The sequence below is a fragment of the Rhinolophus sinicus genome, linkage group LG05 (genome assembly GCF_036562045.2).
Source record: "Rhinolophus sinicus isolate RSC01 linkage group LG05, ASM3656204v1, whole genome shotgun sequence".
Taxonomy (NCBI): domain Eukaryota; kingdom Metazoa; phylum Chordata; class Mammalia; order Chiroptera; family Rhinolophidae; genus Rhinolophus; species Rhinolophus sinicus.
In genome coordinates, this window is record NC_133755.1 from 137,745,640 (window position 1) to 137,770,058 (window position 24,419).

Sequence of the window (24,419 nt, forward strand, 5' to 3'; positions counted from 1 at the left end):
AAATAAAAGAAAAAAAAGAATTAAGAAATTAAAAGAGAACAAGGTTTGTGGCTTTCACAAGCAGATAGATGGTAGTGATTTTTACTGTGGAAACAAACAAACAAAAACCTTGATCAGAAGCAGTAAATGTCTTTCTTCCTAGAGATAATAGATTTGCAAGGCACGTAAGATGCTAAAGTTTAAAAGTACACCAAACCCTGAAATATAAAGTCTCTCAACAGTGAGGTCCCTGCAATATTTTATTATCTTAAATAAGTGCTTTTAGAACTGAGTTATATATTTACAGACCGCTGGTAATCTTCAAAAAGCTTTACTACATCCACACATGATAAAAACTCTCCCCTCAACTAGCTAGCTTTCTAAGGTGATAAGACATTACAAAGTCCGTTCAAACTGATCTACCGGTAACCTTTTTCTTTAACTTAGATACATGAAAAACAAAGTTAGATAAATCATGAAGAAGTGCTAGAAATCAAGTTACTGGTGAAAGAGTTTTTATGTCATAGTTTCTGTACTAGGAATAAAATATTTGAGACCAAAAAAAAAGCCTAACATTTTCTTCCCCAAAAAACATTCTTTTAAAAACTAAAATTACTAACAGGTAAGCCCATACTTGCATTCTGATAATAAATAAGAAACCCATGAGACTTAGAAGTCACTCTTCCTTCGTTAGACGGAATTTTCTAACTAGTGCTTTTTGCGCTCTGCCCTATTTGACGGGGAGAAAGTAAAACAGTATGTACTGTCGTATGCTGCTGTATGCTGAGTAATGTTCTTGCAACTGCAGTTTCAATTTGATCATAAACAAGTTGTCTGTGTGTAAGCTCCAGTTTCTCCTTGCCTGCGCACCTTTAGGTGGTTCTGCCCTGGTTACCGCGGGCCTAAGAGCTGTCTCCACCGACCTGCTGCGGCCCCTACAGGTCTGCAAAGTCTTTGTTGCTATTCCTCTGCTGTTGCCAATCTTGTTCCAGGGAACCTGGCTTTAGTCTCTCAATTAAAGCATCTGAAAGATGCTGTATGTTGACGTTTGATTATCTGCACTTGTAAACTTCTTATGAATCTGTCCTATGAGTAAGTATAATCGTAAAATTTGAAGCAGAGAGCTGTTTTAGGCTAATACAGTTTGAGTTCTCAAAGTATATTACAGGACTAAATTTCTAAAACAGGACTAAATTTTTAAAATACAGGTTTTTATCTAAATAAATGAATGGTTGTAAAAAGAAACTTACGTAGGATGAGTTTGCGTTTCTTTTGCTCTGAATGAAGAAAGCTACTAAGGTAGAAGACAATGGGTAAAAAAAGAATGAACACAGAAACAGCAATTACAGGCACGGTGTCGCTGCAAGGGACTGAACAGTTGAAAGTTCGACTCCAAAGTTTTCGAGTAATATTCATCTGGAACAATAACAAATAATATTACTCTGTCTTATATTTGTCTTCAATTTCATCATTTTGTTAACAACTTATGAGGCACCCAGAATTTAGACTAAATATACATCCCTAAAAAAAATCTATTGATGGTTGAGAATATTTTCTTCTGCTAGAGCAGGGGTGTCCAAACTGCAGCCTGCGGGCCAACTGCAGCCCATGATCCATTGTTAATTGGCCCACAGCAAATTCCAAAAATATATTTAGTTTACTTAAATAAACCAGGTGAGGCAATACGGACTTCACCTCGAGTGAGTGGCCCAGCTATTTGTGTATTTTACCGCATTTGGCCCTTCGTGAAAAACATTGAAAAAAGTTTGGACACCCCTGTGCTAGAGAAATAATCTGGTTCACAATTAGTCATTGTTTAAATTTATATTCACATACAGAAATTTCATATTCTAAATTTCACAATACTGTCCAAAGAATGTCAATCTTCAACAAATTTCAAACAGAGAATTTCTATCAACAGGAATATAGTTAGACCATGCTTCATTCATTAAAAAAGATGTAAAGGGTAACTGTGGGAGGTGATAGATGTGTGTTAATTAACTTAGCTGTGGAACTCCTTTTACAATGTACACATATATCAAGTTATCATGATATACACTTTAAATATATTACAATTATATTTGTCAATTGTTCCTCAATCAACTGGGATTGTAAAAGGCTCACAAAAACAAACAAAATATTTTTGAATATGTTACATATATAATTTCTGAGCTTGTTACAGTATTTTTAGAATGAACATAAAAATTTCAACTTTACAGGGCTTCTGTCTATGAAATACTTAGTATCTTATCTAAATATTATGAAAGGTTCATACTTATAGCAAATAATTTTTTAAGTACATAATACCTAATTAGTCATGGAAACTTTATTAGACAACACCGGTATCTTATTTAGCAGCATAAAATAGAAACAGATACATTTAAGGGCAGCAGTACCTTGAGTTCCTGCCTGTCAAACAGGCTAAGTGATATAGAAAATTATCAAATTTAAGGTATAAAACTGTTCTTGCCTAGATTTTGTTTGAGATATGGTTTACAAATGGTGCATTGTATGTTTATTGTAAATTTTGTTCTGAAACAGGTGGTTATGTTGATTTCCTATGTAATGCCACTTATGTCATTGAACCAATATTCATTTTTCTTCATTTTAAAACCAATGAAATAGACTATTACTTTAAATATACATATTTATTATTCATTGAGAGCCTCCTAGAAGCCAGGTACTATTCTAGACATTAGGAAAAAAGTAAAAAACAAAAAAAAATCCCCATGGTGCATCTACTTTAAGTGTTTTTTGCCATGCTGAGTATTACTGAGGCACTATAGTTCACTCTGAGCTGCTATAATTCATACATCATTCTCAACCACTAAGTTTATCAATTTTGACCTTGAGTTCTCCACTTTTAGCTAATAATTTCTCAGTTTCCTCTAATGCAGGGGTGTCCAAACTGCAGCCCGCGGGCCAACTGCGGCCAATCCATTTTTTATTGGCCCGCAGCAAATTCCAAAAATATATTTAGTTTACTTAAATAAACCAGGTGAGGCAATACGGACTTCACCTCGAGTGAGTGGCCAGCTGTTTGTGTATTTTACCACATACGGCCCTTGGTGAAAAACACTGAAAAATGTTTGGACACCCCTGGTCTAATGCCTCAATGCTCAGACATCCCAGTCTCAAAAAAAAGCATGGTCGCCATCTCGTGGTGTCCCATGTAAAGGCAGGCTATCCAATGGAGAGAAAAGCTTTTTTGTTGGCCTTTCATTCAATCAATACATATTACTAAGGGCCTGCTATATGCCAGGCACTGTTCTAAATAATGAACACTGAGCAAAACAGGACATGAGGTCCTTGTCCTCATGTGATTTCTATTTTAATGAGGGGAGACAGACTACAAATAAGTAAACAAATAAAAAAGTTTCAGATTGTAATAGACATAAAGCAATGGGATAGGAATGGCATCAGGAACAAAACCTAGAGACTTCTTGAATTAGCAACACGTGCATAAGAAACTGAAATGTAAACATATAATACGCACATCTTGGAAAATGACATACATTATCAAACTTAGAAAACAAAACATAACCAAATTATCAATTCACTTATGAAATACTTGATTAATTTCCATTTCAGTATGACAGATCAGGATATTCAAAAACTTTAGTACTTTATAACTAGTTATTTCTGGTTGAAGACAGCATATACAGATTCCAATACACCTCTGAAATGGATAATAATACTGAAGGCACATTCAATAACTGCAAAATATGTATCATATCAGAAGTTAAGTACTTACCGCATCTTCCACGTCAATGCATAAATGTGTTCCAGGTTCAGCCTTATTTTCATGTTCATTCAATTTTTTCATTTCATTGTACACACTACTCAAAGTTTTGTATGCTTCGCGACAGTTTTTGCATACTTCTGAATAATTTCTTAATTGTAGAAGACTGTGTATGCTCCCCTAAAATGTCAAAGGCACAGGTGATACACACAATAGACATTGCATCTCTTTAACGTAAGCTACCTACCCTCCTACAAGACAGGAAATATTTAGCATGTTAAAGTGCTGAGCTGCGATGTCGGGCAGGTTACTAAATCACTGAGCCTCAATTTCATCATCAGAAAACAGGGCTACCTCTATATGTATTACATACAGGTCCCGTGGATTAGAGTCTTGGTACATAAAGCACGTAGCAAAATATTTGGCACTTTCTAGTTGCCCCTAAATTTTGAAAACGCCTGCACTAGCTACTGTTAAGTGAAAACAACACTAATTCATCTTCCAAATTAACTGATACCTAAATACAGAAAAATTCCTAAATCATCTTGTCATTTATGTATCTCCTCTCCTCTATCCTACTTTCACCAAATAAATAAAATATGCCCTTGCCTGTACTGACTTCAACACGGAAGTCTGCCTTTTTGAGACAGAGAGGACTTTATTAATGGGAAAGGGCAGGCATTATAAAACTACATCCCCACACAACCCTCTTACCCCAAGGCTTATAATCCAGGCCTTTTCTAGTCAACAAAAAGGGACTCATACTAAAGAATAGGATAACCTACAATGAAGGTAATAGATATAACACATAAGATACTATGTTAGCGAATCTCAGTCTTTTCCATTTCCAGGACTGACACTTATTTTTCCAGGACCAAGTTTTCTGAAGATTCAGTTCATACCTTTGCTCTCCACTCATTTTATTTTTTACCTTGTAGCCTGGAGAAATGTTATCAACTGAGTACCGACCGGAATGGAAGAGAAAGGAAAAATTAAGGGAATTAAACCGATGTAGTACCTACAATGTTACCCTCACCATCTATTTGACAGAGAAACTAAGTCTTCCTTTAGTTCTGCCACAAGAAACAGCCCATTGTCTGCTTTTTTACAGTTAACTAAATATGTTCAATCAAAAATTGAGCACAGAGGGGTGGCCAGATGGCTCGGTTGGAGTGTGAGCTCTTAACAACAAGGTTGCTGGTTCAATTCCCGCATGGGATGGTGGGCTGCGCCCCCTGCAACTAAAGATTGAAAATGGCGACTGGACTTGGAGCTGAGCTGCGCCCTCCACAACTAGATTGAAGGACAATGACTTGGAGCTGATGGGCCCTGGAGAAACACACTGTTCCCCAATATTCTCCCCCTCCCCCCAAAAAACAAACAAACAAAAAACCAAGTCACAGAGCCGGGTTAAATGTTAAAAGAAAAAAAAATTGAGCACAGAACCTTGATGGGGTAATCTAATTTAGCCACTTATATTAAAATTTAAAATGCATATACATTTTGATATAGAAATCAAAAACATAAAAATACTAAAAGGAATCACAGGAGAATTTTTAAAAATAATAAAGTGGGGAAAGCCGTTCTAATGTAACACAAAATCTGCAAGCTACTAAAAACATTTTGATAAATCTAACAACATAAAAATTAAAACTTTCTTCGTAACAAAAAGAAAAGCACAATAAAAAACACAAAAACAAACCAGGAAAAAATATTTGGAACTAACATCCCAAGAAAAAAGCAATTTCCCTAAAATACACTCATCAGGACACTTATCTCTTAAACCAAAGAGTTCCTGGTCAAAGACCGTTAGGTTCGGTAAATGCTATATACAAAAATTACCATTTGGAGTTTTACTGTGTACATTAGTCCACTAAAATTCTGAAGTCCTGTAGTAAAGCATTTCCCAACCTTACTAGAACACTAAACTTTTAAAAAATTATTATTTTTTTCAGTTACAATTGACATTCAGTATTATTTTATATTAGTTTCAGGTGTACAGCACAGTGGTTAGACATTTATAAAATTTATGCAGTGATCCCCCTGATTAGTCTAGTAGCCACCTGGCACTATATATAGTTGTTACAACATTACTGACTATATTCCCTATGCTGTACTTTTTATCTCCATGACTATTTTGTAACTACCAATTTATTAGGTTGGTGCAAAAGTAATTGCGGTTTTTGCAATTTTTAACATTTTAAACCGCAATTACTTTCACACCAACCTAATACATTTCTTAATCCCTTCACCTTTTTCACCCAGCTCACCTACGCTTTACCCCTATAGCAACCATCAGTTTGTTCTCTGCATCTATGAGTCTGTTTCTGTTTTGACTGTTCGTTTATTCTGTTCTTTAGAATCCACATGTAAGTGAGACCATATGGTATTTGTCTTTCTCAGTCTGACTTACTTAGCATAAAACCCTCTAGGTCCATCCATATTGTCGAAATGCTAAGATTTTATTCTATTTTATGGCTGACACTAAATCTTTTTTTATGGTCATCTATTAACATCTTGCAGAACATATTTTGGACAATGCTCATCTAATAGCTTTTATTATTCTCAAGGAAATTCGTAATTCTGTGTTATCACATTTATTAAAGAGGAAATCATTCATACTTATATCCTAAACATGTTTACATCTATTTGGGGGCATTGCTGATTTGTTAAGCAAGTTTCAAAACTATGATTTTACCATAGGTCCAAGCTTGCCCCACACCACCACCAGGAAAGGTCCAAGACCAGAGGTGGAGAAAACAAAAACCTTAAATAAGGTAGGTTTTCTAAAGACTACCTTTTATATTATAATTAATTCAATATTCAAAGTTACTTTACTAAACAATGCCTTTTAAAGTAGGTAAAAATATATTTGAGCAAATATATATTTAAGCAAGGAATAAGGTTCCTGCAGACAGACGGAATCATACAGGATTGCAAAATACCTTAGTGTATAAACAAAGTCAAGGCAAATTATTGTCAGACAGAACAACGTTGTGTTTTAATTAAACAATCACATGCCTCAGTTAACATGCTCATACTCATTATCTCATTGCATCCTCCCTACAAAATACTTGAAGGGAGGCTGGGTAGATCTTACTATCCCCACCTGACAAAAAAGAAAGCTGAAGTTTGGGTGATTTGCCTAAGGGATAGTAATGGAAGAACTTAGCAGAAATCCAGGTCCACTGACTTCTGTACATTGTGTGTATAGATAAATATCAGTAATTAATACCATAAGAGTTGGAATTATTTATTATTCATTTGTACAAAGCAGCATTTTAATTTCAAATGTCATATATAAAATACCTGAAGGTTATGCTCAAAGCAGGTCAAGGTGTGATTAAACAGACTGAGGAAGTATAGCGTGCTATTTGATAATTCTTCACTTTTGTTCGTTAAACAATCTGTCAAAAAAACAAAAAGGACATTAATATATCTCAAACAACAATTATATATTGTAATTTCTCTCTCAAGCCATCATCTTCTGTTTCACACTATACTAATTTTTTATTCAAACAAACATGAAGTGTTCCACATAAGACAATTTTCCACATACGTGAAGCTTACCTCTTTTAGTTTCCAAAGATTTCTTTTCACATCATCACCATTTTCATGAAAATCTTAAAATAATCATATAATCTCCTCTTTTTATAAAAACAATATACCAAATAAAATGTAAACTGATTTTTTTTAAGGTGCAAAGTCTTAATCATGAACATCAGTTATCAAATGCTGCCCTAATAGGGGAATTCACTTCTGTTTTGACATAAGACTGTTCATCCTGTATTAATTTTACCTACATTCATATGCCTTTTGATCCTTTTCTGTGTTAAATTTAGTAGTTCTGTCTCTTCCATCTTCACTAGTGGGTCATTTATTGCATCTAACAGTGTAACTTTTTTCATATGCTCCTTCTACTCTATTGTGAGTTGGGAGACCAAAGATACATGCTAGTCAGAATTTTGCCTAAAATGCTGATAAAGAGGTTTCAAGTAAAGTCTGGAAATAATAATTGTTTTATGTGTTTTTCAAAATCTTACATAAATGATATTCCTCTGCACCTTGCTGCTTCTTGCTTAGCATTAACTCAAGTTCATTCCTTTTGTTTTCTATGTATGAATGTAGCACAATGTATTTCTCTATTCTCCCTTCCTTGATGAACCTATTCTTTATTGCCTCTTTGCTTTTACCTCTCCCTTTGTTCTCAGCTTACTCTCTCAGAGCTAGGTTCAAGTTCCTAGCTTCCTACCCTGAACTACCTGGTCAACCATTTTAATCTTACTCTCCTAGAATCCTACCTCTCATTATATTCCACATACTCACAAACATTTCAAACCTCGGACAGACTATATTTACTTTCTTTACTCCCAATTCTAGCTGTAGAACACTATTTTAGAAAATCCTAAAGTGATAATTTAGAGACTCAATTCAAATTCTAATCTCAGGGCCACAGAACAATCCTAATAGATGCCCTACCAATTACTTCACAAGGGATGTTCCAAATATTTTCTACTCTGCAGTACTCAACCCCACTCCTGACCCCCTTCATTTCAACTGACAGCTGTATATTATACCAACTTGGGGCCATCTAATATGATCTCTCTCAACTGGGAGTGGAGAGACAGAATTAAAGGCTACTGCAATTATCCAGGAGAAAGGTACAATGCAAATAAAAAGAATGCAATGGATAAGAGAGACTGAATAGGCAGTGAAGGCTACCAGAACATGCTACTTCAACATATGACTCTGGTATATGGATTATTTTGAGCTAAAGGCCACTGAGAACCAACAGATGCAGGGAAGGCTCTAAAAACAGGGCACAAGTTTTCGTTTGTAAATAAAATTTATATTTATAAAGGAAATTTCCATTTGTAAAGATGTCTCCCTCTCACGTCAAAGGAAGAGGACTCTTAACAGCTGTTACAATGGAGAAGGCTCTAGCTGAAATCTCCATAACAAACCTTGCTATACAACGCTTGTTTATAATACTTTTCCTGGTCACCTTCCCATAACTTGCCTCCTCCACCCAAACGCCCCTAACCTCTTCCCCTCTGATTAGCCTAAAACAGTGTAGAAGCCCAAATTCTAACTATCCCTTTGGGTTACTCATCATTGGGTGCTCCCATGTGTACATGTGCAGTGCATGTGTTAATAAACTTGTTTTTCTCTTGTTAATCTGTCGTTGGCCTGTCTAATTTACAGAGTCCCAGGCAGAAAACCTTAAAAAGTAGAAGAAAAAAGATTTCTTTTCCTCTCCTACCATAGATACTAGAACATGACACACTATGAAATACGCATGTACTATGATAAACAACCATCGCTACAATGAAAGCTAATGTTAACGGAGAATTTGCCATGTTCCCAGTGCTACGCTTGTACTTTAAACATATTTACTCATTGAATTCTTACAACAATCTTGTGAGGCAAGAACTATCATCCTCTCCATTTTCTAAATAAGGAACAGAGACTTAGAGGAATCAAGGAAGTTGCCCAAGGTCACAAAACTGGTAAGTGAAATCTTGGTATTTCTACTCAGTCTGATTCCTGAGCTTGCACTTTCAAACACTACAAAACAAATAAAATATTCACATCTATATTCTAAACCATTCAAGTTCAATACTTGAGTCAACAAACAGATGCCACCCTTCCCGCCACCCCCCCACTACCCATGGATATCTGATGCCTCACAAGATTCAGGCCGTCACTGCCAACTGATCAGTGTTGGCAACGGAGATGAACCCCAAACCTGGTGAACAGGGCAGCAATAGCACATTCAGACTCCTGTGTGCAAATTCAAGCAAGACATCCCCTCTGGGGAGATTAATTACGAAAACACTCCTGCTTCCAGAGGCTGAGTGGGAATTCAGCCCCATTCACCCCCTTACATAGGCCCCCAAGTGCAGGGCTTGGTCTGCACCTGGGATACATGGGGCCATGATGAACCTATTTCTAGTCTTTCCCTCTCTCAACTCACGTACTCTACATTCTCTGCAGTTCTATCTTCTCAAGAATGTAAGTCCCATTTTGACTGTTCACTTTATCAATTAAAAATCTGAGGGAGCACTTCACAAATTAGCAAACAGCCAGAGAAATAAAGGGATATATCATACCTCAAGTTAGTAAAGCATTGAAATACAAAATATACTTTCCAGATTCTCAAAGTGGTTTTTTAATCAGACCACTTTTTCCTATTTAAAAATGTTACTCCATCAGCTTTCAAAAAGTTCACACACTAAATTCTTTTTAGTAAAAATGTAACATAAGTCCCTCTTAATCTGGTTTAATGCTATCATCATGACTTGAACCCTTTTACGCATGAGGCAGAGCATATATAAATAAAAAGAAATACAATTACAAATATGCAGAATATTAGTATATTGGGCTAATAAGATTGAACAGCTTTTGTAGTTGACATTTTGCAGGAAAGTACAGGGACTACAATTTCATCCATGGCGCTTGTACATCTGTGTTATAATGAGCCATGTCATGGCAACAACACATACAATATAGGGATAAATGGGGGCAGGGGTCCCTGTGTTGCCTACAAAAGTAGTATAAAGCACATGAATATGAGAGGGCATTAGCAATCTCTTCTATACAAAGTATGTAACTGAAACCATTTCTTTATAAAAAAGTAATTTATAGAATTATAAAAACCAAAAGAAAAAAAGTAATTTATATGCTCTTTTAATGCAGTACCATCAAAATTTTTTCAATGATCATTAAACAGTGGTATTATAAAGCAAAAAAAAGTTCACTTATACAATGGGGCTAAAAATATCTTCACTATTAAAGAGCCCTGACTTTCTGATTTAAAGCAAAGGAACTCCAGTAAAATTCCTTTTATCCTTCTGCAGGAATTGGGAGCATGAGGTTATAAGCAGTGAGAAGCTATCTATATATTTTAGAAATTAGTAAATTAAGGAATATTAGTAATACTAAAGCTTCCTCTAAGCACTAAGTGAAGTGGTAATTCTGAATTTGCCTCATCTCAGATAACCAATGCAGCCTCATCAAGGACAGATTGGCATAGCTTCCTTCTCAGTGAGGGCTCAAGCAAGCATCAGCTCAGGAAGCATTCTTAAAGTGTTAAGGATTCAAGACCTTACATAGAAACCTACTCAATTATCGTTAACAGGAATTATGCATCTTTAGATAAAGTATTTGGCATCTGTTAGCAGTTTGGATAAATAGCTCTGCTGTTTTTCAAACCTAGTTTCATAGAAAACAAGAGATAATCACCAATTTCTGAAAAACAGGGCAAGCTTCAGAAAAACATAGTAGAAACTGTGAGAACTTTGTACCTGAACAACATAATTAAGTTTAATAAGTATGAAAACTAAGACATTTTAAATTATAAGATACAAATAAGTCTAATGCTTAGTACATTACCATGTAGATAAAATACAGGAAAGAGGGGTTCTGGTTAATTGACCTCTGGTTAACCATTAAGTTTTATTATTGGTTTTTAAAGAATCAAGACATAAGTAAAGGGTGGCAGAATATGCCTTTCTAAAATATGCCTTTGCTATAAGGATTATTTTGAGCTGAAGGCGCTTAAAAAATAGCAGATGCAAAAAGAAACTTTTTGTAAATTCCCCTTATCTGCCTAAAGACAGATCTATCAAAAAAAAAAACCAAAACCCTCAAATGTCATAAATCCCTTCCCCCGGAGTTTCATCAACCGGGTAAGACTGTCTCTTATCACAGGGAAGGGGACCAATGGAACAGAATCAAGAGTCCAGAAATAAATCCCCACATAAACAGTCAACTGTGAGCTGAATGGTGATTGCCAGGGGTTGGGGGGTAGGGAAAATGGGGAGATATTGGTCAAAGGATACAAACCTCCAGTTATAAGTTCTGGGATCTAATGTACAGCATGGTGATCACAGCACTTGTTATCATTAGTCTTGTATTATAGTTAGTACTGTACTATGTACTTGAAAGTTGCTAAGAGAGTAAATCTTAAATGTTCTCAGCACAAGAAACGGTAATTATGTGATGTGAGGAGGTGTTGCCTAACACGACAGGGGTAACCACTTTGCAATGTGTCAGTATATCAAATCAATACATTATACACCTTAAACAATGTTCTATGTCAATTATTTTACCATAAAACAATCCATGGTCTCACCAAATCTGGTTAATCTGGAATTATTCAACTGTCATATGTATAAGATAACCAAGTAGCATCTCAATAACAAGTCTATCCCTATGTCCACAATACACTTCTGATAACAGCTTTCAAATTCTATACAAGAGAAATCTTTGATATAGTATCTTTACTTCTTAGCAGTCATTCTCTACAACTAGTTTCCATGTCATCCGTAATGTGAATTGGAAGAGTTGGCCTCTTAACATTTTTGAGTCTCCATCAATTTCCAAAAACTCGTTTCCTACCAAGACTAATACAATTTAAAGATACAGGAATTCTGAAAATAAAAGAGACAGGAGTGATACATGGATGGCATTCTCAGATCCTTATTGGGTTTCTAGCCTTCTTTTCATCAACTAATAACTGCAGAATAGGTACCAACCCGTATCTAGATCAAGTAGAAAGGAAAGGTGGTGTTGGCAGTGTGTTAACTTTAATAATATTCTTTTAAACAATATTTTAGGTTTTATATTTTTACATTTTTAATATTCTTTTTTTCAAATTCTAATAGCCCCTTAAATTCATTTAAAAAGATTTTTACCTATATGATTATAGTTTTGCATTTGGCAGCAGAGGATAAAAACGTGGTCATTTTATATAAAAATATATATGCTACAAAATGGATCCAAATTGATATGTCTCAGTTAAAAACAAATTTTAAAAACACGTCAGTAATTTTTGTTCTTCCTTTGTAAATTTTTTCCTTTCCATTTTATCTTTTAGGTGCCAGACTGAATGGATTCCGTATTATTTACTATTAAAGATCCTTATGCTGGCATCAGTTATCAGCTGTGTATTTGCAAATTTAATAACTAGATCATCACAAAAAGGTAACTGAGACAAATGGGTTAGTGGCTTGTGTTTAACAATTTCACACAAGTTCTGAGAAAACTGATAAGTCTTTGTGTTTAAATAAAAAGGCAAACCAGAAATTTTTCTTTTAATATTTATAATTTTCATGTATATACTATAAGGGAGAAAAAGTCACTTTCCCTCTACCCTTCTAAGTTCTCAACTGACCTCTATAACAAAAGACAGATTAGCAGGAGAAAAACAGAGAAGTTTATTAACTTGTATTATTATCTTCTATATACATGGAAAATACACAAGGAAAACTACCAACTCAAAGAGTTGACTTAGAATTCAGACTTACATCTTCAGCTAAAAGCAAAGAAAGAAGTGTGGGGGGGAGGCCAGTTAGGGGGAAGTGACAAGGAAAAGTATGGTAAACAAAGGTAAGGCTTGGTATACAGATTTACAGCTCTGCTTCTCCATTTACAAGATTCTCTGGTGATTTAGTCATCTCTTGGTACAGAGAGGGAGACGCTCTTACAAATGAAGATTTCCTTTATAAATATAAATTTCTCTTACAAAATGTTACTTCTACTGTTTTCAGAGCTTCTCCTGTGTCTGCTGTTTCACAAAATAATCAGCTCAAAATATCCTTATGCCAAAAAGGTGTATATTGGTGTGGCATATTCTGGTCTCCTACAATACAAAATGACAACATCCTAGGCAAACTTCTGATCGGGCACAATCCGTTTAAAGTTATAGTGTGATATGATTGTTTTCTTCCATTTTATTCAAAGAGTAAATATCCCTTATATTCTTTTCCAGATTTCTATAGGCCAATGATTTAATAAACAATGACTGGATAAGTAAGAAACAGATTTTCTTTGAAGTGCATAGATAAGGAGAAGGCTTTAGCATGATTCATTAATAAAAGAGTGAGGACCCATGAAATTAGTGGTTTAAGAGACCTGGTTGCTAGAGACATGACGGCAGCAGAACCTGATGCCTGACGGCTGCTGAACGTTAATGTCAGAAAACGTGCAACTCTATTAAAAATTTGTTTTCATATTATCTAGTTTTAATTTTATGTAGTACTAATTGGTTTTTAGAAAAAAAGTATTTTACACTTATATTTTTAGTAAAAGATTAGGTTTTCCATAATATCAAGCATGTATGTAGCATAAATGTTAAACTTTTGTAGGGCTAACTAACGTGCATTTATATTTCTTAAAATGGAGACCGTGCCATGAATTTGTCAAACAAAATAAGACATTAACTCATGAATACTGTCTATTCAGATGAACAGTCCTACGGCTTTCGAGTTTTGTTCTAGACTCCTGATCTGCCGTGCGTTACATTCTCTGAGCCCTCGTTCTACCTCGCAGGGCTTACTGTGAAACTCAAATGAGACCAGGGCTATGAAACTGAGAAATATTATTTAATTTAATTGATGACTTGTTACTCACTGTCTTCAGCTCCTCATTTTTCCCTTCCTACAAATTTCTTTACTCACTACTTTGTAAGAGAAGACTATGTTGCTCAAGTAAGAATGCCTTATTAAATTTTGGTAAAAATTTTAAAGTATTTGAAAATATCTTTAAATTTTTTAAATGTTCACATTATTTTTATTAAATAGATTTGCAGAAAACATAATTAGAAATGTTTCCAGGTAATTTGGCAAAGATCATTCAAGTTTAGTTAAGAGGATTATTTTAGAATGCCCAAAAGAAAACTAAAGAGTACAAATTTATAGGAATTATTTTATTTCCATAAAATATAGAATATAAATTATGATGAAATTTTAAAATGTAAATGAAACAACATATGAAAGATAATTTTTTAATGCATAATCCTGGAAAATAAAATAGCCAATCTCTCTAACTGCAGCTAACATATAAATACTCAAGGAATATTTTCTATAAATACTCAAGGAATATTTTCGAGATAGGATATCTCACAGAAAAACAAAGGTACCCTAAGAATTTATTCTAAAGAGTATTGAGTAAATACTCTTTAGAATATTGAGTAAATATGCAGCAAAATATTTTCCTTTTTTTCTAATTAACTGGAGAAGAAAGCTAGAATTAGTGAAGTCTTCATTACAAAATACTTTTTAAAGAAAAGATACTTTATCTCTCAAGTATATAAATTAAGTCACATAAGTAAAAAGAAGTGAGCCCCAATACACATTCCACTTATTTTAATTAACTTAAATTACTTGTAATAAACATTTTTTTCTTTATCAATGGATTTTTCTAAAGGGCTTAAGAATACTTAAAAACAGCTCTCCTACAACCTGGGTGTCCATCAATGGATGAATGGATAAAGAAGAGCTGGTACATATATACAAAGGAATACCACTCAGCCATAAAAAAGAATGAAATCTGCCGTCTGCAACAACACAAACGGACCTAGAGCAGTACTGTGTTGAACGGAGTAAGTCAGACAGAGAAAGACAAATGCCATACGATTTGACTTATATGTGGAATCTAAAGAACAAAATAAACAAAAACAGAAACAAACGTATAGATACAGAGAACATTTTGATGGTTGCCACTTGGGAGGGGGTGTTGAAGGGATGGATGAAAAGGGGGAAGGGATTAAGAAGTACAAATTGGTAGTTACAAAATAGTCATGAGGGGGGTGGCTGGATGGCTCAGTTGGTTGCAGCATGGGCTCTGAACAGCAGGGTTGCCGGTTCGATTCCCACATGGGCCAGTGAGCTGCACCCTCCACAACTAGATTGAAGACAATGAGCTGCCACTGAGCTTCCAGAGGGGTGGCCGGATGATGGCTCAGTTGGTTAGAGCACGATCTCTCAACCACAAGGTTACCGGTTCCTGCATGGAATGGTGGGCTGCACCCCCTGCAACTAAAGATTGAAAACGGCAACTGGACTTGGAGCTCAGCTGTGCCCTCCATAGCTAAATTGAGGGAAGACGACTTGGAGCTGATGGGCCCTGGAGAAACACACTACACTGTTCCCCAATATTCCCCAATAAAACACACTGTTCCCTAATATTCCCCAATAAAATTTTTTTTAAATTGTTCATTAAAAAAAAAAAATAGTCATGGCGATGTAAAGTATAGCATAAGGAATATAGTCAGTAATACATATTGTAATAACTACGTATGGTATCAGATGGGTACTGGATTTATCAGGGTGACCACTTCATAAGTGATATATAAATGCCTAATCACTATGTTGTACACCTGAAACTAATATAATATTGTATGTCAACTGTAATTGGAAAATTAAAAAAATTATTAAAAACAAATAACAGCTCTCCTAGCTAGGTTAAGCAAACTCTGTTCAATCATATTTACACATTTTGTTATATTACACGGAAATTTTTACTCCAAAAAAGTTTTGCTTTTTAAAAATGTTAACGGTCAGCCAATTCTCTATTTAAATTAACAGAAAATTTGAATTAATAGAGACAAAATTAAGAGAGTCAATATTCATAGCATGGTATACTTTAAAGGAAAAGAAACTTAGGTGGTCTTTTTCACATTTATAGTTTTTCTTCACATGAACTAAATAAAAAGACAAGTCTGTAGAAAAGTTAAACTCTTAGAAAAGTTCAACTCCTTAATGTTGTACAGGTACAGAGATTTTTAATCCATCCTGTCCTTTCCATTTCCACAATTTCCACAGCCTATGACCTATTTCATGTTTTCTTTGCTTCTTGACTAACCTATAACTTCTTCCTCACTGGTCTCGCTCTTCCTCTTTCAATGGGGTTCCATGAAAAATAAAATAAAATCTTTGTAGTTAAAATACAAAAAAAACTTGGAAAGAGCTAGGTTAAATTATGTTAAAAAATCTTTTCTCTAACTTGCAGTACTCGTCCCTGCCTTTAATATTCCATGTATACTGTAAACCCCCAAAATACTATAGTACATAAACATTTTAAATAATATGCTGGTGTTCTAAGCAGCATGAAAAATGTTGGGATAACAGATAAACTACTATATCAGTCAAGATCCTACTGTATCTCCCACTGTGCCTCCAGGACCTGGGAACACCCACTGCTGTTTTACACCTCTGTGCCTCCGTGCATGATGCCACTCTACCTGTAACGTCCTTCCTCTCACCTCTGCCTATTGAAATCTTGCCCAGCCATAAAGGTGCACAATCAAAAGGTACCTTCTCCAGGAAGTCATTTCAAATTCTCCCCAATTCAATTTATTTTCTACTTCCCCCAAGGACTCTATGATTTTATTATAGCATTTATTTATCTGCCTTACATGATACTGTAAATAGAAATTTCTCCCTCACTAAATTAAGAAAACAAGAACTGCCTAGTACATACTTGGCATTCAAAACACTTCTGAATTGAAATAGTGATTTTAATTTTTCCAAAGAATGCCTGAAAATAGATCTCATTTTATTATATAAATACATACAAACCTGCAAAACTGGTAGAACAGATGTTATCACCTTCCCCCACCCACCCACCACCATTTGATAGATTTTATAAACATCGTAATTATTAAACAGTTAACACTGCTTGAACATTAATATGTGCTAGGTACCGAGTTAAGTGCTTTACATAATTTATTTCATTTAATCCTCAAGACAATCGTTAAGGTAGGTTCCATTATTACCACCAATCTACAAATGAGGCAAAGTTACATGCCCAAGGTCTGACTGCCAGCAAACTAGGGCCAGGTAAGGGGCAGCGCTCAAAATCAAACCCAAATCTGTCTGACTGCAAAGCCATGCTGTTAACTGCTACTGTAGACTGCTGTGCCTTTCGGTACTTGCTCAAGTAGTTCCCACTAATAAACCATGATGCTAATCACAGCTCATTCAAACATAGTTAATACACAGTATTATCTAGATTCAAGGATTTCAAATTTCATTAAAATAAAATCTGGCATCTATACTATTGAACCATAACTGCAATGTGACAATGAAAGAATTGCTTACTTGCGCAATTTGCCTTCTGCCACGTGGAATTAAAAAACTCAGACAGAATCACAACTATTTGCATTCTGTCTGCCATCAAGAGACTTCTGGCACAACTAGGACTCTCCGAAGTATTCTGTAACAACAAAAAAAATAGGAAAATACAAACTGAGTATTTTTAGAGTTCCCAAACAACAACCTGAGTCAAAAAAAAAGACCTTAAAAATAATTAAGATATTTATTCTAAGCATTTTAACATTTTGTTTGATATAATCAAATAATGATATCATTAATAACAATCGTAACAAAACAGTAGCAGCTAACATTTATTGATATCAGGTTCACTTGCAAGGGAAGAAAATCTTTGCTTCTTAAATAAGGACTTGCTCCTATAGTACAATCTCTACAAATTGTGTACATGTCATATTTCTTACTTTTTATGCATAGGAAAACGTTCTGGAAAGCTATTCACCAAAATGTAGCAGTGGTTATGTCTGAATAATGGAAATATGGTGATTTTTCTTTTCCTTTTTTTTTTTTTTTTTGCCTCTTTTACACTGTTTACATTTTTCTACAATTAATACATATTATGATGCACATTTTAAAATCTGGTAGGTAAATGATCACAAAACATTGAGTTTTATCTTCTGAACAAATTTTGATTAAAAATCTTATAATCCATATCCAGTTTGTACCCAAATAGAATATGCTTTCTACAGATCATTTTAATAATGAAACTCATGCTATGCAAACAATATACCCAAGTTCCTAAATTATTTGATTCTTATCTATTTCCTTTTTGCCCCAAGCAAGGAACTAAGTCCTGCTGACCCTTCACTCTTTCAAAGTTAGTTAATTCCTACTACTTACCAGGCACTATAAGAATCCTGGTGTTTTGAGGATACAAAAAGTATAAGGTAGTGTCAACACTGGGGCTTCAAGAACCTCCTCAGACACATAAAGACAAAGAATTAAATAGTGTGATGAGTAATAAAAGAGAAAGAGGGATAACTCTAGAAAAGAACTGATCAGCCATGTGGGGTGAGAAAAGAGGAAAGAAGGGCTTAATGGCAGAATTCCTACTTTAAAATATCTCTGTTCACTTCAGGATGGTTACCCTCTCTGTGGCTTAGTTTTGTCATCTCATTAAAAGATGCATCCAAATGAATGCTTGCTTTTAAAATAGTGAATTGAACAAAGCATTTTAAAAGTCCCTTTCTTGGAATTGCTTTCAGAGCAATATAAGCCACAGGAGAAAATTTCGATTATTACTTTTTTTTTTGTTTTTTAATTTATTGGGGTGACAATTGTTTGTAAAATTACATAGATTTCAGGTGTACAATTCTGTATTACATCATCTATAAATCCCATTGTGTGTTCACCACCCAGTGTCAGTTCTCCTTCCATCACCATATATTTGATCCCCCTTACCCTCATCTCCCACCCCCCACCCCCCTTACCCTCTGGTGATTATTACTTCTTGATTAGAGCACGGCCTGAGGAGTCAGACAGCCTCCGCCACGAGCTGGCAATCTTGGGCAGCTCACATGACCTTTCTAAGGTTCAGTTTCATAATCATGAGTCCTATAGGGACTGTATTAAATGAAAATCACATACAATAACCACTTAGCACAGTCTGGCACTTCACCTAGTTATCTTGCTGCCAACCTAAAGTGCTCTAAATGGGTGTAGTTGGCTAAGCACAATCATTACTTAACTGAATCTTCATAAGCAGGTGACTGGCTGTTTAAAAAATCAACATAGCACAGCTTGGATGAGTGGTCAATGTGTGGAACAGCTCAGTTGAGGAAGACATCAGTGTAGCTGGCGAAAACTGGGAGGAAGTAAGATTTGAACTAAGCCCTATACTAAGAAAGGGAAGAGGATTCTAAAATGGGAGAATAAAATGATCAGTGGGGGAAAGTGGGCATGATTACATGGTATTCAGGGAGTATTCAGTAGGCCAATATAGCTAGAATGGAGGGCACCTCTGTGAAAGTAGAGGCACTAGAGAGACAAGTTAGGTCAAAGTTATGAAGACTCTTGAGAGTCATAAGCATCATACAGTGGGAAACTTTCTAAGATTTTTAAGGAGAATCACATGAACAGAGTTTTGGGAATATATGTCTAAGTCACTGTATGTAGGGTGAGGAGGCATAGAGACTGATTAGACCATTTCCAAAGTTCAGATATGATGAAAAGATGGTGGCAACCATGGAAATGGAAGAGAAGTGATAATAATCCCAATGATGGTGATATACTCACTGAGTACCTAATGGTTCCAAATGCTCCAAATGCGTAACTCATTTAATCCTTGTAACAACTCCATGAAATGAAATAGGTAGCAGTATCCTTCTGGATTCAAGCCCAGCCTCTTCTATTACATGGCCTTGAATAAATTATTTAATCACTCTGAGGCTGTTTCTTATAGTATATGTGCACCTATATACAGAGGGTGCCAAAAAATGTATGCACATTTCAAGAAAGGAAAAAACTATTAAAATTGTAATACTCAATATATACCGATAACAAAAGATGAATACAAGTCATGTGTATATATTCTTTTGACACCCCCGGTATTTTTTAAGATGAGAGGAAACAACAATGTAGGTTTCTATACAGCCCATGCTTTTTATAAACATCTTCATACCTGCTACCTCTTTACATGTAAACCTTCACTCCCTTGCCCCACACCCTCTCAACTTTAGGTGTCAGCTTTAATCACTGACCACTCCATCTACCCCCAGCCTTAGGGCAGATCAGCACCCTGGCACATGCTTTGGTAGCATCGGGGGTAGTTTTCTGTGCAACACTTACCACACCTGAACTAGATGATTACTTGTATAATGGTATGTTTAGTGTCTGTTTTCCCTACCACACTACAAGCTCTGCTCATTCACAGCTATATGGCTAGTAAATACCGCTAGCCTGCACATAATAGGTACTCAACAATTTTTTGAATGAATACATAAGAAGCATTACATTTTCTGATCTCTAACAAAAGACAGATTGTTAAGCTATGTTCCAATTTTCTGCCTATATTCCTAAGAATTTATGTATTAATCTATACTAAAAGTATGTTGAACACGTCCAGATACACACCCCCAATCACTAGCACCTTCATAAATATAGATACATATCTCTACGTCTATCTACTTCAATTTTAAACAAACCAAGTAGAATAAGACAGAGGTTAGCAATTCAGAATCTGCAGGGCCAAAGCATCCTGGCAACAACTCTGATGATGCAGAACAGCTCAGGAAACCATATCCCTGTCAGCTTAAACTAAAAGAAGAAAGTATTACTCTAAGGAAGGGGGAATCCGTTAGTTCTACATTCTGGGTTCACAAATCACTGTATTCTTTACCTGGAGATAATAAAACTATATGTATATGTGAGCCTCATAATTTCAAGAGGAAGTGACAAGAAAAAAAGAATTCTCATCAGATAATTTTATTACCGTTAAATGAACTGGTATGCTGGACCACAGAAATAGCTTGTTCATTTCTACCTTTGATTCTTTTCCTCCTCACTATACTGCCCTCCTCTCTCAATCAGTGGACATGGATTCACCCTAAAGAGGTGAGAAAGTATGTTTTGTTCAGAATTCAGCTTGTAGGTTTTCTCTGATTAAGCCCACTTTGCTCTGTTCATTCCTTTCATTAAGCATCTCCTACATCCTTTTGCTCTAAATTGCTCTTGTACAATTCACACATTCCCAATGATTTTTTTTTCCTATTTTTCTCAATATATGTTTATTTCCCCAACTACACTGAAAGTTTGAGGCCTGGATCTTATCCTCCTTTTCCTTCCTCACCCTTTTCCCAGCCCAATATTTAAGAATAGCATGTGCTTGCTGATGAAACTGATTTAAGTGAAAGACTAAGTATATGAGTCAATGAAAACATGTTCCTCTTGAGAAATAACACCCCACACCACACACCTTGATTCCTTCAAGTTCACACCTAACAAACTCAGAACACACTTTTCTCTATGTTCACTATTACCCTTGATGGTTCAACTCCCAAACCAATCCCAAAAGCCTATTAAATCCACAAAGTACCTCAGAACTGTAGAAATCATGCTTTTGAGCTCATAAATCACATCAAATACTGAGGAAAGAAGGAGAAAGAAACCAAAGTCTAGGATAAGTTGGAGCGGATATGCAGATTGGGGAAAGAGTTTTTCTGCCTTTTTCTCTTTACTCTCTTCCTTTCACACAAGGGTGGAGTGAGGCGAGCCATGGCCCAGATCACTGGGAGAAATCTGAGGCACAAAGGAGAAATTTCTGCCACTCCCACACTGGGAAGGGGAATTCATCTGGAGATTCATACACAGATTGGGTGATGCCCATTAATACTGTACCGCTAGTTAGTGGTAACTTTTAACCTCTTCCTAACGTCACAGTATCTACACAAATGAGAAAAACATTTGCTGCCTCAAAAGGTCCAAGCTTTGCATCATGACTCAGTCATTCTGGCCACAAAACAACTCACCTTTGCTCCAAACAGAATATGATGCCATATTCTATGACCTGCTGTTGGTGACAGGGACAAGCCTGGGGGGCTTTATTTTAAAATCATAGTAAGATGTGTATGTGTAGACCCAAGAGGCATGTCTTGCTATACCCAACAGAAGTATGTCTGAAAAATATTGCATATAAGACTAAATTTAAACTGCCTTGAAAACTAGCTCTTTGCAGAAAGATTGACCACCGGATTTATTTAATTCAAACAAATCCCCTCTTTGTGTAAAAAAAAAAAAAAAAATGTATGTTAAGTAATAGCAGGCTGACTTAAAACAGGATGCAACTATATACAAGTCTATATTTTGTCAAATCAACTACGATTTATGAAATAATGCCAACCACATTTTCATGAGATTACTTATGCTCTCAATATACGAGGAACTTTCCCACTCCTCAGTCCCAAAGTCATTCCTCATGATTTTCCTTTACAAGACATATCGGCCCACACCTCGTGACTCCCACCAGCCGATACTCTAATCCTTTCCTACCCTAGACCCTGTAAGCGTTCTTAGAAGCAGGGAAATACCTTCTGTGTCGTTTTTTAAAATCCCTCATAGCATCTACCACATGATCAGAAAAGCTCTAAGGGTACCAGGAATGAGGGTAGATTGACCATTTCCTAAAATTTTAGCTCCCTTTTACTGAGAACTATTCCTCTGTAACAGTTTTCTAAGAGTTCCTTATATCCCTACCTTACAGATGAGAAAATAAACACAAAGCATGTAACTTGCCCAAACTACACCGCTAGTGAGAGCAGGAAACTAAGCCTCTAAAATAATCCAAGGTCAAAGTGCTAGAAAGTAGGAGATCTGGATATGTCTGGCTTCAAAGCTCAAGCTCCTAACCACTACTACACCATAGTTTTCCCAATCTACTTGGGGTTTCAGGAAAGGGTCCTCCCTGGGAACTCCACGCGGAAATGGGAAGAAGTTGTGGTGGAGTTTGGGGAAAGGGGGTAAAAGAGAGAAAGAAAAGGAAAAGTAGGGTTAGGGCTGGAAGAGCCACAAGAAAACTAGTCATACTTATTTGCAAATATGTACCAAAAGGATGCCCAACAGCAGCCATGAAAGCAAAAATGCAAACCCCAAGCCCTATCATGAAACCCCCTTTTCCGATGTCCCAAACGCTACCATACTGTCCTAGTCCAATCCCTTTTTCTTACAGATGGGGAAACTGAGGCCCCCCGAGTGAACCATCATTACACCCTCCTCCTTTCCTGACCCCCCACGCCAGAGGTCCCGGGTGTGCTCCTCTACCCACCCCCACGGCTCTGCTGATGTTGTCCATTTTGGCGGCGACTTGTTGGAAGAGAGGGTAGCAGTTCTGACAGAGGCGCACCGGCCGGGCGCCACGCACCAGACACCCGGTCAGCTCTGCGCTGCTGTTGGCGAAGTCGAGCAGCAGCTCCCGGCACTCGGGATCCAAATCCGGCAGGTCCGGGGGTAGCGACAGCGGCCCCAGCCTTCCGCCCTGCAGCAGGGTCAGGGACAAGTCTTCCACCTCCAGCAACTGCTGCTCTGACAGGAGGTCGTAGAGGACCCTGTGGGAGCCGCTCCCCGAGGGGAGCGTGCCCAGAGCCAGTCCCGACCAGAGCAGCGGCAGCAGCAGCAGCCGCCGCGGCAGTAGCAACGACCTCAGCCGCGCGACTGTCGCGTCGGGATCCATCGCAGGGTTCACCAACCCCAAGACGTTCAGCGCCGCCTCTCCACTCCGAGCCGGCACCGCGGACGGCCACTGCTTCCGGCTTCCTCGGGCGCAGGCCGCGAGCGGGTCATGAGGCGCGCGCGTCACGGCCCCGCCTCCGGCGCGCGGCGCGCGGCGCCCCGCCCCATTGGCTGCCGTGAGCCTCTCGCGGCACGCGGGCCGGCGCGCGTACGGGACCGCGCACACATGGGCGGCTTCGCGCTTCCAGCTGGCGTGAAGCGTGTGACTGAGGCGCGCGGGAGACCCGGGGTAGCGTCGGGCTGTGCGCTACCGAGTCCCGGCTCGCCCGCGCTGTGAATACACTCATCCACCACTTTGAACACTTAAATCTCGGGGGTCTCGGCCCTCGATCGCCCACCGCTTTGGGGGTTCCCTGCGTTCTAGAAGCCACACCGCAGAAAGACGGGCTCGTGGGAATTACGAGTGAGTCCCCAGAGAACGCTTGCTTAGCAGGTGGATTTGCAGATTTTTTACTTGGTGTTTTTTAACATAATTTTCTCCGTCATCCTGTTTGGAAAGAGCAATAACGTGTGTTGATTATTTTTGGTAGTGAAGCCTAGTGTCTTCCAAGCTTTTTTTTTTTTTTTTAACTCTGAACTGT

General features: G+C 37.0%; 1 protein-coding gene across 1 annotated transcript in view; it reads right to left on the reverse strand.

Annotated features, from left to right (window-relative positions):
• The window catches only part of OSTM1 (osteoclastogenesis associated transmembrane protein 1), a 28,726-nt gene extending 4,839 nt beyond the window's left edge, over positions 1 to 23,887 (reverse strand). Inside the window, exons 1-5 of the mRNA XM_019735071.2 lie at positions 23,375 to 23,887; positions 17,608 to 17,722; positions 7,031 to 7,128; positions 3,734 to 3,901; positions 1,230 to 1,395 (exon numbers count right to left, since the gene is read on the reverse strand). Coding sequence (XP_019590630.2) covers positions 1,230 to 1,395; positions 3,734 to 3,901; positions 7,031 to 7,128; positions 17,608 to 17,722; positions 23,375 to 23,779 — 952 coding nt within the window. The 5' untranslated portion in view covers positions 23,780 to 23,887. The remainder of the gene's footprint in view (positions 1 to 1,229; positions 1,396 to 3,733; positions 3,902 to 7,030; positions 7,129 to 17,607; positions 17,723 to 23,374) is intronic.
• Between the last annotated feature and the right edge of the window lie 532 nt (positions 23,888 to 24,419).